Source organism: Alligator sinensis, unplaced genomic scaffold (assembly GCF_000455745.1).
Source record: "Alligator sinensis unplaced genomic scaffold, ASM45574v1 scaffold337_1, whole genome shotgun sequence".
Lineage (NCBI taxonomy): Eukaryota > Metazoa > Chordata > Crocodylia > Alligatoridae > Alligator > Alligator sinensis.
Genome location: NW_005841927.1, coordinates 2,365,275 through 2,378,315, shown reverse-complemented (window position 1 = coordinate 2,378,315; position 13,041 = coordinate 2,365,275). Strand labels below are relative to the sequence as shown.

The 13,041-nt window shown below is 51.7% G+C and overlaps 2 protein-coding genes across 6 annotated transcripts in view; one reads left to right on the top strand and one right to left on the bottom strand.

The window, feature by feature from the left end:
• Positions 1–6: 6 nt before the first annotated feature.
• On the bottom strand, positions 7–12,211 carry LOC102383431 (kelch-like protein 31). Of its 5 annotated transcripts, none has more exons than XM_025198747.1 (4): positions 12,002–12,131; positions 10,339–10,415; positions 4,442–5,649; positions 7–2,426 (listed from the first exon to the last, which is right to left on the bottom strand). In XM_025198747.1, exons 3-4 carry the CDS (start codon positions 5,629–5,631, stop codon positions 1,694–1,696), a joined length of 1,923 nt encoding a protein of 640 aa, XP_025054532.1. In that variant the 5' UTR covers positions 5,632–5,649; positions 10,339–10,415; positions 12,002–12,131; the 3' UTR covers positions 7–1,693. The 5 variants fall into 5 exon arrangements, with proteins under 5 accessions (XP_025054532.1, XP_006019354.1, XP_006019353.1 ...); XM_006019292.3 differs by lacking the exon at positions 12,002–12,131 and adding an exon at positions 10,596–10,845; XM_006019291.3 differs by lacking the exon at positions 10,339–10,415 and having other exon boundaries at positions 12,002–12,211.
• A 625-nt stretch (positions 12,212–12,836) lies between these two features.
• Positions 12,837–13,041, top strand: part of ELOA (elongin A) — a 19,130-nt gene continuing 18,925 nt past the window's right edge. The window contains exon 1 of the mRNA XM_014517855.2: positions 12,837–13,020. Within this exon, the coding sequence (XP_014373341.1) occupies positions 12,949–13,020 (72 nt within the window). The 5' untranslated portion in view covers positions 12,837–12,948. The remainder of the gene's footprint in view (positions 13,021–13,041) is intronic.

Sequence of the window (13,041 nt, the reverse complement as noted above, 5' to 3'; positions counted from 1 at the left end):
AGGAATTCAAACACAATGTGATGCACAGCCTGGGATACTGGCAGCCCAAAATATACTCTCCTAGAGCTCAAAACTTGCCTTGATTGACATTTGAAGAGACTTCAGAATAACTCCAAGCTTAGATGTGTGTGAGAGTGGTATTTTTCCCCCTTAACTCTGGACCCCTGCAAACCTAAAGACCCCTAGTGAAATAATGGGTCTAAAGCAGGAAGAACCCCTCTTTTCCTCTTAGCTGTATTCCAGGCTGTTGTGCACTGCTGTAGGCCATCCAGGCATCTCCCTTTGTGGCAGCCTGACCCTGAGCGAGGCTGAGGAAGGTAGCTTTGTTACTATACCACCTGCCGGAGCTCAGTGCACTTTATGGGAAGGAAAATGCTTTTCTTAGTCTCCTGCAGCAGGGGAAACAGCAGAAGAGGAGGGTGAAGTGCTGTGCTAAGGTTGCACAGTAAGTCAGCGTCTGCTCGCAATGGGAGCTATACTCCCTGACTGGCGGCTGGGCCATATTGCCTCCTTGCAGCATGACTGGAGGAATCCAAAGCAGAGAGGAGCCATTGCTTGAGGTCTCCAAGCTCTGGCAAGTGGGAATGAAAGGCTGTGCTCAAAGGATGGTGGGTCATTCAGAAGCAGTGTTGGAACAAATCTGGTTTAAACACAACTGGACTGGGGGAAACCTATTCTAACCTGAGCACCTGCCTGGCTGCAAATCACTAGCGCATGTTCCAGGGAAACCCGACGCTCCAGCAAACGTCAAAGCTCTGCCAGCCCCGGCTGGAGCCGTGCTCTGATATTTATCTATGTGATCCTGGCAGCAGGATCTGAATGTGCTTGTGTCAGTTTTGCTGACCTGCTCCCAGACCTTGCCAGCTCCCGCAGGTTGGATGGGAGACAAAAATTGGACTTGGGATGGAAAGAGTTGGGTAGCCCTGGCCTGTGCTTGATGACTCCATTGTGGCACCGTGTGCTGCCTTGCCAGGGGTTTGGTTCGCTTGTTGGGCCATGGGCTGGTTTGTGACTGGGCTCTGGAGTTGGGCTGGAGCTGCCCCATGTTGCTGAAAGGAAGCATGGCTTAGCCTGAGAGAGTGACTGTTTAACCAGTTGCCCAACCAGTGCCTTTATCACAGATCATGGGCCTGGGGGGTCATTCCAGCTCTGCAGGCCTATGTATGGCTCGATGACATGAGGGTCACACATTGAGGGGGTTTCCCCTGGAAGGGGGCCTGCAGCCTTGTCACCCATAGGGCAAGATGAGGTCCCAGCCCCTGGGCCACACATCTTCACTTGGATCCAGCACCTGTTAGCTGGAGCAGGGATGGGAGAGCTTTGCAGCTGGGGGTGGGACTGAGTGCAGAGTGGAGCCGCAGGGATGATCATGGGGAGATTTCCTTCAGTGCTCCTCTTGGCAAATGCCCTTGAAGAGACGGGCAAGGGTCATCCCCATTTTCCTGAGGGTTCAGTGACCTGCCAAAGGCCACAGAAGGGGTTAATTTATCAGCTGGGATGAGAATTCAGGCATTCCCAGCTCCTGGGACCCTGTGTCTATCCCCACCCCGTGCCCCCGATGCACCATCCCCCACGTGACGGTTCTTGTCCTCGTGCTCCCTGATCGCAGCTGCCCTACAATCTGAGGCAAGGCTTGAGCTCTAGTCTCTGTCCTGGGCTGCAGGCAGGAAGTGCCAGCCCCCCATTTGCCCTATTAGATGCTGACTGCTGCTGAGGCCACAGAGCTGGCTCGGGACCCCTTGCTCCGAAGGGATGGGAGGGTGATGGTGCAGCAGGACACACCCACGGTGGCCTCGGGGAGGTCCTCGTCATCGGCCCACTCATCTCGGTCCAGGTCGTAGCATTGCACGCACTTCTGGTACTTCTTCCCGCTCTCATTCCAGCCTCCCACGAGGCAGATGCGCCCATCAAGGATAGTCACCCCCGCTGTGCTGACTCCAATGGGCACTGGTGCCACGCAGCTCCACTGGCCTGTGTGGGGGCTGTAGCACTCCACTGGGATCACGTCCACACGCTCCCCACGGGTGCCCAGCTGGCTGCCCCCCAGCACATAGGCACGGTCAGCCAGTGTGGCGGCACAGTGCCAGCCCCTGGGTGTGCCTAGCCCAGCCTGGTCTCTCCAGGCATCAGTGCTGGGCTCATAGCTGCACACATTGCGGGAATAGGCATGGTGGATATAGCCGCCAGTGACAAGGATCTTGTTGTCGATGACCGTGCTGGCATGGCAGCAGCGAGGCAGCTCCATGCCGGCCTGGCCGTGCCAGCTGTTGGTGGAAGGCACGTAGCATTCAATGGAGGCCAGGACACCATCTGTGTTGCGCCCGCCGATGGCATAGAGGAGCCCGTTGTAGGCACTGAGGCTGAAGTGTGTCCTCTTTTGCATCATGCTGGCCAGGTGCAGCCAAGTGTTGAAGCGGGGATCGTACCTGCAGAGAAGGGGGAGAGGGGCCTTGAGTCTACATGCCCCCAGGCTCAGGCCTGCTCAAAGCCTGGGAACACCAAAGACTTCACTCTTACCCTTCCAAGCCATTAGCCTGGACTATAAGTGACCCTCAGGCATCTCTCACAACTCAGGTCTCCCAGGATCAAAACTACCCCCTGGGATCTTGGTGGAGTAGCCACAAGGAGCACAGAGCTGAGAACCTGGTCATCCCCTCTTGCCCTGGCAGGACATGTTCCTGCCACGAGAGCCTCAGCCCATCCCAGCAGATGGGACTGGAAAGCAACTGAGCAGAGCCTGGCTTGTGCCAGAAAGGCTAGAAATAGATCGGAGGAGGTCTGCCAGCGGGGACCCAGAGACCTGTCTCAGCAAAAGGGCCAAGGCAGCCCTGGTGTTATCGGGAGGGCAGTGGCACTGAATGACCTGGGTGAGGCAAGTTCAGACCACCTGGCCCCGGCATGGATTTTCTCTGTGACTAGGCCTGGGACGAGTCTGCCCTTTCCACCCTGAGTTGGAAGAGTTCCAACCCTCCTGGCAGGACCCCCTGCCCTTGACCTAGAAGAAGTCCTTCCTATTTGGTTCCCTGACCTCATCCACCATAGAGGGGTTCTCCCATCACCCTTGTCACCATTACTACAGTGAGTGATGGGGACCGTCCCCAGGCAGGGACCAGCTTTTGGTTCTGTGTGTACATGCCTCGCATAATAGGGCTGGGCCTATGACTGGATGACCCTTAGGACTATCTCTGCCGCCTGAGTTTGTTCTCTCCCCCTCTCCCAGCACAAGCTGATTGGGAGGTTGCCCCTTCCTGCCAGAGGGTTTTGTGATTTGAGAGAAAAAGTCCCTCAAGGGTCGGACTGAAAGCAACCCACTCATGCTGCTCTGGAACATAAGCACAGATTGCAGGGAAACAAAAGACTAATTCATTAGCTGCGCTCATTCTCCATTGTAGCATCAGAGCCCTTAACTGGGAATTTTGGAAGGCAAGAGCAGTATCGATTGGGCACCTAAAGAAATACAACCTTTAATGTTGTCACGGCTACCTGTCTCCTCTGTTGTTAATAATGATGTTTGCATGGTCCCATCATAGGCTTCATGAGAACTTTCTGAGCAACAAACCCCACCACTTCATCTGGCAAGTAAAGGAAGGGCAGAAAAGAAAAGGGAAGAGGAAAAATATAGCAATTGTCCCGAGAGTGAAACTCTCTTGAGTTTAATTAATTCAGCTCAGTTGGAGATCAGCTGCAGAATGCAAACTGAGAAGTTCTTCTGACAGGTCTAAGCAATCTCCAGCCTGGAGAGAAATGTTATCCTTCTAAACGCATGCAAAAGTAGAGAGTACTTCACTGTCTGACTAACTGGCAATAGTGTTATTTGTACAGGCTTCAGCTGAGATCAGGATTGCATTGTGCTACATGCTTTATAGTCAGAGACTGCACCACAGAACTGAGGACCAGGCAAGACAGGCAAGGGGTGGGAAAGAAAACAGAGACAAAGTGACTTGCCAGGGTCAAACAACAGGTCAGTGGTAGAGATGGGAATCGATTCCAGGTCTCCTGACTTCTAGTCCAGAGCCATCGCCACTGGCCAGCTCTGCTTCTCTAACAGCACAGTCCCCAGCGTGACCACATTTACCTCTACCTGCTCTCCTAGCTGGGTGGTCAGCACATGTTTCTGACTGGTTTATCCCTTAATTTACTCTCACTTGTTTATCTGTATTGAAAATGTTGGAGAACGATGTGCTGGAAGATACCGTGATTTACTCTGTAATCTCCCAGGCAGCTAGGTCTCAGGATTATAACACCCTACAGGTCATTCACATCAAAAGGGGTTTTCTCCTTCAGCTCATGGGATAGAGGCCTGTGCTCCGGATCCCGGAGTCAGTCTTTGCTGATGCCTGCAACAGGTCTGCATGCAGCCATGGGCCTGGAAAACAGAGTGCTTTTCTTTTGGCAATAAAGTCCCCTAAGAACTACCCCACCTTTTGGAAACTCTTGTTACCTGCATAGACTGCTGACAGCATGTTTGGCCTGATTCCTAGCATCATTTTGGTCTTCCCCTCCTGCCACGTAGAGGAACCCGTCCATCACCACCACGCACTGGTTGAAACTTTTGGCTGGCATCTCAGCCAGCTTGTTCCAGTTCCCTTCCGCGTCCCTGTAGCTAATATCTCTGCTAAGAGCTTTCTCAGTCAAGGCCGGGCGGCCTCCAACAGTGACCAACACTCTCTGGCCTCCACGGATTCTGGTTCTTCTGGACTGAAGGGTATTTTGCTGATAAGGGAGCAAATGATAATTCATAGCATCCACCAGCAGCTTGTGGCACTCAGGATCTTGCATCATACGTGGCACAGGCTGGACACAGTTGACCAAATCAGGAGCTGATATGGTGCCAAATCGTATGTTGCCCAGGAGGTCGGCAGCATACTGGACTCGTTTGGAGTCATACTCAAGCCATTTCATAGCAATCCGGAAGGCGATGATCTCACTCGGGATATGTAGCCCGTCATCCATCAGCAGCTCATTGAGCTGATCGAAGGTGAGTTTTATGAATTGATCAGTCTCTGAGAACTCCAGGAAGTTCTCCCGGATAAATTTCTGGGTGGCGTCCTTCGCCTGGTTGAGGTTGTATGTGGCTGAGATGTTGGCAATGTACATGCAGTTCTCCACATTCATCTCCTGGATGAGGAAGTCACTGCACATGCTGAGCAGAGCATGCATCTGCAGGTGGCTGGCAGTGGAGATGGTGCTGCCAATGGTGTAGAGGGACAGGCTCAGCTTCCCGGTGTAGGCATACGTGAGGATGGTGGTCAAGCCCAGAGGGGAGATGTCGTTGAGTTCCACCCGCTGCAGGCTGGGATCTCTCTTCAGCAAGCTGCGGAAGTACTCGCTGCAGGACACCATGACCAGTTTATGAACGTCAAAGGACTTGGTTTTGGCGACGATCGTGAGGTCACAGAGGAACCGCTCCTGGCGCATTTGAGTCATCTCCGCCAGCAGGCTGGCGCCATGGCTTGGGTTTGTGACCTCTGTGGCGGTGCAGCGGAAGCCATTGGAGCCATTTTCATACAGATCATTGAGGTGGTTGAGGTGGTCGATATCCAGTGACGTGTCCTCCACCACCACGGGGGCAATGGGCGCCTCCCCTTTCTCTGTTTTGGTCTTCTTGGGGTTTTTCTTCTTGGGTGCCATCTTGATGGGAGTGGTGGTCTGTAAGAACAGGAATAGTTAGGAGCTGTTGCAGTGAGAGGCACCATAGATACCCTGCTGCTGTGTGCAAGTGACTGTTAAACAGCAGATATGCTACAAGAAATGGCAGGGGGGTGTAGATCTGCAGTCTGACCCAAAGCCTTTAAAGTCAGTGGAGAGACTTCCCTTGATGTCAATGCACTGAGGATCAGGCCTGGTGAACAGAATGGAAGCTCTTTGCCAAAAATCACTCACTTTTTTTTTTATTTACCTAAATCCAGTGGATTGAGGCCCAGAGCTGGGAGTCGGGAGACCTTGGTTCTACCCCAGACCTGGACACTCACTTGCTAATTCAGGGCAAGTTACCTACACCTGCAACTAATTTGGGGTCCCTCCACTGAGGGGAACCCACCTTCAAACACCTAAAAACGGACAGTAATTTTGAGTGCCCAGCCCAAAGTGCCTCAAGTTGGACGCCCCAAATCAGTGGCTTCAGCAGAACACCGAGGCCTGAACTTTTCTGTGCCTCCTTTTACATGAGGGGTTCATAGCACTTACAGCCTTCGCTGAGTCAGTGAGAAATGGAGCAAACACTCGCAGCTCACTTTGAACGCACTGGTGGGCTGTCACTGCAGAACTACCACAGTTTTGATTATTCCAAATTCAATGCAGGAATAGACTTGAACACGTCACAGTCGATACTGCAGAAACATTTGGAAGCTATTTTTTTTCCATTTTAGTAGGAGTGCCTGGGCTCTCAAGTTGGGGACTTGCCTTAGGACAGACAGCCCACAGCTGGTAGGTGACAGGTCCAAGCTGCTAGACCACATTCCCCTGCCAGGGTAAGAGCAAACACATGCACCCACAAAAACACCTTGGGATTGTTCCCCCAGTAAAATTTTGCCTGAACACTCATTCGAAGCACCACGGCTGTCCCCTGACTATTTCTGTCCAGTGGAGAGACTCATATGCTTGAGTAGCACATGTGCTGCTGGCCAGAAATAGCTGCTGCGTCTCTGTCTCACATATCTTCAGGCTGTTTATTGCACTGGGATGTAAAGATTGGGTTTCTGGAGAGCTGAGTAATCAGCTCCTATTTAGAAGGAGGCAGGGGGAGGTGAGAGGTGGGCACTCCACTCCCCCAGGCAGATCAGGATTCAATGCACAATTAGAGAGGGGAAAGCCTAGCAACAGACTCCTCTGCAAAGAGAAGGCTGAGCTGACAGCAGGGAGGGTGGGGAGGTGATGGGGACTGTGCTCACATCTGGGGCAGGTGGAACAGAAATGTGAAGGAGGTGGAGCTCTCCCTCTGTCCCCTCACCTGCTTCTGAGTTCCCTAAGGCAGATGCAGAGGGCAGCAGGGGAAGGTCCCGTGTGAGTAAGCCCTCCTTCCTGCGGCTATAAGGTGGGTTTGGTAGCTGAGGCTGCAGGGAAGGGAGCAGATTTGCCTCTTCCAAGTGCCCAGAAGAAAGTCATTTGGGCAGCTCTGACTTTAACAACATCCAAATTTAAACTCACAGGCCACTGAGTGAGCCTGCAACACAGCTGCTGTGTGCACACCCTCCAGGCAGCAAAATCCCCATATGAAGTCCATGGAAGCTTTACTGTTAACTTTTAGTGGTCCAGGGCTTGCCCTGAGATGGTTAGCCTTTCCATTCACCCTGAGGCTAGTGAGGGGGGCTGATCCTTCCCCGTTTGATTTCAGTCATCGCCACACATTGGTTCATCGCAGTAAAAGACATTTTGATCAGACTCTATTGGTTTGGTCCATTTTGTTTTGACTTCTGTGTGATATCATTCAGTTGAATATTGCATTATGTTTATGTATGTAATGCAACACTGGTATATATAAAGTTGTGTGTGTATATATATAGTAATGTATATTACGTAATATATAATGCTACATATAAATGTTAGCTATAACATAATCTATATTATGCATTATATTGTATACAATGCACAACATAGAATGCATTAATATATATAATGTTACACACTAGGTCTTGTTATAATACATAATGATATGTATTATGTATAGACATGAGACAATGGACTGTCATTGAATCATTTTTATTATACCAGTCTGCATGGGCGACTGGTGCCGCCTTAGTCAGGGGGGACACATGTCCCCCCAGCACCCAGCCAGCGACTGGGGGGTTCCCCCATGGCTGATCATGCCAACTGGGGGGTCCCCCCGCAGCCAATCACTCCCAGAAGTGGCCGCGGCACTCCCACTCCCCTGCCGGCACTCACAGGGAGGGGCACCAGCAGTCCCACCTTCCCCCCCTGCCTGTCAGGGGTGCACAAGTGCTCTTAAGGGGTGCACGTGCACCCCCTATGCATTGCCACTGCCAGTCTGGAAGGGAAATGGTTTTCCCTTCGCAGAACAACGTGTTTGATGGTTCCCAATAGATGCTTTCCAGATGTTCTTTTCCAGGGGGAACAGTGACATTTTAGCTTTTCATTCCAATTTTGGAGCCTCTCCAACAGGTCAAATGTTGGCCGGTCTTTGGGACCAGAAGCTCTGTGTTCTGATCTGCTCCCTGCAGCATCTGGAGCCTTGGACACTGCCCACTGAGGCAGGTTTTATCCCCCTGTCTGCACTAAACAAATCAATGCAGCTGCTCCCCAGATGGGAGCCCAGTTCGGCCATCTCTGCCAAGGAGTCAAGGACTGGACTCTCCTTTCACCCTGAAAGGCTGTCCCCCCCACATCAGAAGCCACACCCATGGACAGGGTGGAGTGGGGGAAGCTGCTGCTATTCTGTAGCACCTGGTATCTGAGCACCTTCTGTGGAGTCTGTTGCCCTTCCCGGGCCATCCCTGCCCCAATGCGGGTACAGTCCCCATTGCTCAAAGCTGCAAAGCCAGCTAAAGACATGAATGACCTGGCAGGGGAAATACCATGATCACCACGGTGGCTTTCCCAGGGGCAGGTGATAATCACATTTCTGGCATGGGGTAGTACCTGTGGGAAGATCTTGGCTTTACGCCCACTTTATGGAAAAGGAAGACTGCTCCCTAGCTTGCTCCTGGGGCCCATATGGCTGAGGGCGAATGAAACTCGGGAGCATCCACACCCCAAGCCTCCGGGCTTGGGCCTGCACATAGGACACCTGCCAAAGGATTTGGAAACATCCCAGGTGTTTCCAGGATTTGGAAACATCCTCCATCCCAGGTGGGGTGGAGGATGTTTGCTGGTAGTAGGGCCACTTATGGTTCTGGACTGACTCACGGATTTGGAATTGATTTGGATTGGAACACGAAACAGTCTCGTAAAAAAAAATAGCTGGAAGCTGGGGTTACCCCTGACACAGTGTGTGGGAGCAGAGCAGGGGACTGAATATGCGCCTTTGCTCAAACCCACCTGGATAAGCTGCATGAGAACAATACTCAGGCCTCTTCCCTACCAGCATTTGAAACACAGCAGAAGAGCTGACTCACAGCCCTGGGCCAGGTTTTCCAGACAACGTGGTCTCTAACATGCTCTTTGGAAGCTCCAGCCCCAGAAGCCTTGTTCATTCCCTCCCACCTGCTCACTCCTTCTCCATTATCAGCAGCACGCGTTGACTTCTCCTTTGACAGATTTGATTTGTACTAAGACATACCTGGCTGGAGCCCAGGGGCAATATATGCCCCATCTATCATCCCTGGGGCGACTCCACTGCCTTACACGATTTATATCCAGAAATTAATTTGGTCCAGTTTCCTTCAGCTTTATTCTATCCCATCGTTGCATTACATTTAAATTAGAGGGAGAATGAACTTTACCATCTACCTTCAATGGCCTGGTTTTGCTAGTTAATCTCCCTTGTTCCCGCATATCTCTAATGAAACACATTGCTGGTAAGGTACCTAAGGCCTTGTCTGCACTGGGAAGTTATTCTAGGGTAAGGGAGGCTATGAATATAAAACACTAGAGTCGCTGTGGAATACCTGCCGCTGTAGACCCTGCAGGTGTTCACACAGCGACTGATTTCAGAAGACCTATAGCTGTTCCACTCTCAGCTTCCCCTTGCATAACATGCCCAAGTCCCAAGCCCTCCAGAGCTAATTGTGTGTGGAGGGAATGAGATGTGTTTGAAGCGCATTAAACTTGGAGCAGGTTGCCTAAGGCTGGGGTTTGCAAAGGGACCTCAAGAAAGCTTGGGCCCTGGTTTCTGTTGAATGTGCATGGTTACGGCTGCTTTCCTCTGTCAGACCCCTTTGGAAAATCCCAGATGAAAAATGTGCGTTAATGCTGATAAGGTACCTAAGTGCAAAATGACCTTTGCTAAAAACAGATCATTTAATATGGGGCAGCTTTGCTGTTTCTGATCACAGTATCCACTATATGAAAGGGAATATCTTTCATGCAGACTAATCCCCAGGAAGCAAAGCTCGAATGGTTTGATGAGATTTCAAAGGGTGCAGACAGCAAAGTAAGATGTAAGGATTGTTCTGTGTAAACTTTGGAAACAGTCAGTAATTCTCCCCTCCCGGCTCAGTCCTGCTTATCTCATCTCTGCACCAGTATGATGACGAGCTAAGCGTGGTGCCAAGCAAACAGTAAAGATTAATCTGGGCTTGGTGAAATTATACCCATCAGTATTTGACGTCTAAATTATATTCTTTGATGTCTCATCAAACAGTCTTAATTAGTATTAAAACAACTGAGCCCTTCAAGTGCCGTGGAAACAAAATGGTGTGAGCTGAAAAAATCAACACAGACCTTTCCTGGAAAAAAGATTTGGAAGCCAAATCTCCAAGTTCTTTCACCTTCAATAAGCTGTCTTCTGTTTCCACCTTCTTTAAAAAAAATAAAGACAAACAAAGGTACTTTCCCCATGCCAGCATTCTCCATTTGCAATCAAATGAAACATTCTGGTGACCTGAACAAGACGATCTCTCTGTAAATACTGAAGCACAAAAGGGCCAGCTCTGGGTTTTTAGTTTAATTTAGAGATGGAAGCTCTCTTTGCTCCTTACCTTGATGTTAAGACTGGTCAGTCCAGCGGGGGCTGTGGCTAGGACAGAGCCTGTGTGCTCTGCGGGTGAACAGACTGCAAGACCCTCAACTTTCCACATGCAACATCCTCCCCCTTGCCAGGGCAGGCCAGCTGACTGCTCTTATCACAGCAACATTTACATCAACCTTCTGGTGGTGACGCAGGGACAGCTGTCCTCAGCAGAGACCGGAGAGACCTGGAAAGGGATAGGCTAAGGGAGAGGGGGAGCTCTGTACCGGCCAAATGCATCTGTACCGCGTCTGCCAGTAGCTCGAGGTAGCAATAAACAGCAGCCTGTTCTCTAATCTGCCACCAACCACGAGGGCAAGCGAATGGTGAGGCAGCCAAAGGCACCTGATACAGGAGAGAGGTTGTTTGAGGACAGGTTGGGCGGGAGAACGGGATAGCCCGATCATTAGGAAAGGGGTAAAGAAAAATCAATCATCCACTCCGTTCTAGTCTACGCGGTGCGACTGAACCTGCCGGGTGCCCGCTGGCACTCAGCATCGCTGTTCTTAATAACAAGCACAGCAGACCCAGGCAGGGAGCAGAGCCCCGGTGCCATGGGCACTGCACCCGACACAAGAGAGGTGCTCTGCACCGCTAGGAGCTCGCAGTCGGAGTGAAATTACCCTCTGGCAGCTGTTTGAGTGAAACCCCCACTTTGCGCACGCCTTTCCCACGGGCACGTTCCAGCAGGTGACGCGTTCAGAGCAAACAGGGAAAAGACACACAGAGAACCGAGAGTCCCAAGTCAAACGGGGGCTCCCTGGAAAGTGTGCATGCGCTTTTCTCAGCTCCAGATCAGAGAATATATTCCTCACTTGACGCTGGGAAAGTCCCGTGGGTTGAGTTCCACCCCAGTGCTGGGCTCAGCTATGAAATCCAGGCAGCACTTACAACATACGGGAGCCTGGTTAGGGAGTTCAAGTGCTCCTTAGCTATTGTGCTGGCCAGATGCACAGTGGTGATTTTTCACCCTTTCAGACGAATGACTTGGGTAGACGCACTGGCAGAGAACAAGAGCCCAGAGTGTCCTTTTTTCCAACGATCAGCCCTTCAATGGCAGCAAATATTGTTGGGACTATTCACACTCAGGGCTATTTTAATTCTAATTACCTCCAATTTATTTTTCTCACCCCATTCCTCACCGTGCTACAATAACCACATAAATTCATTTGTAATTAAGTTACACTGCTCATGAGGATTAACACCCAGAGGGGAACAAATGCAGGAAAAATATCTGACACGATTGTGAAATTCAGTTTCATCTGGTACCCCAGCTATTAAAAGACCTAGAGGAAGGTATCTATCGATCAGATGAATGACATTTGGGAACAGCCCGGCTACGAGAGAAGAGTTTCAAGGTCCTGGCTATGAACTCACCAGTTTCAAGGTCCTATACTCGCCCTCCTCTGTCATCGTCATTGTGCTGAGCCACGGTGAAGCTGTTTGGGCGTCTCACACCGCATTTCTTACCTTCGCGTGGTTCGATGGTGTTTCACCATAACCTTCAGTCTGAACCGCCTGTGCTTGTCATCCATGATTTTGCAATAATTGCATTGTTCCTGTCCTGTTTCATCACCCGTTACAGCTTTGTCTAGGAATGGCACCGGAGGCCCAGAGCAGTGATGCCTGCCAGCCTGAAGCACTCTCCTCCCCGCCCTCTGCATCGGGCCTCGTGGGCTGCCATGTGATGCCAGCGGGCGTGCTTGGCTGGTACGTGGCATCGCGGGATCGGGGCCCAAAAGCCACGTTCTCTGTTGGTGGGCACGTGGATTTCTGTGCCCAGCGTCCAGGTGCATCCGTGTGCTGTATTTGCTGCGTTTGGCTGAGTGCGTCAGCCCCAGATCCAACATGCGCAGGCTCCCCCATGGAGTGGGGTGTGGAGGGGAAGATGTGTGCACCTTGGTGCACGGCCGCCAGGCATATTGGGCAGGGTGTGAGGGCACAGGGCTGCGGCATGCACCCTGGTACGCCAGTGTCTTTAAGGCCTGGGACCTGTCTTCACTGGCCTTGGAGGAAGACACCGAAGGGGCCTCAAAAGAGGACACTGGCTTTGACTGGACCCTCTTGCCAGCACTCAAGATGGCAACTGCCTCCAATCCCAGCAGCTTCTTGCCAGCACCCAAGATGGCGAAAGGGTCCTTCCAGCCTTCGTCGCTTGCCAGGATCCAAGATGGCGCTCCGTTGTTGTTGACCACCCGGGGGAGGAGGAGGAGGGGTTTCCGTTTCCTGCCAGGAGCCAAGATGGCGCCGAGCTGCGGGAAACCCAGTGTTTGCCAACGGGCGGTGAAGCTGCTTCCGGCGTGGAGGCCTGTCCAGCAGTAAAAATGGCGGAGTCGGTGTTGGAAGTTGTGGGCAAGCTGCAGTCGCGACTCTCGGGCAATTCGGAGCCGAAGAAGGTAGCGGCGCGGGGGGCGCGG

What these genes read in the sequence shown, in the direction of transcription:
- LOC102383431 (XM_025198746.1), bottom strand. Translation starts at nt 10,470, where the DNA reads ATGGAGAATGCTGGCATGGGGAAAGTACCTTTGTTTGTCTTTATTTTT. An exon ending in AAATCTTTTTTCCAGGAAAG is followed by an intron (nt 5,650 to 10,338) that starts GTCTGTGTTGAT and finishes CTGTTCTTACAG; the next exon opens with ACCACCACTCCCATCAAGAT. An exon ending in GCTGTCAGCAGTCTATGCAG is followed by an intron (nt 2,427 to 4,441) that starts GTAACAAGAGTT and finishes CCTTCTCTGCAG; the next exon opens with GTACGATCCCCGCTTCAACA.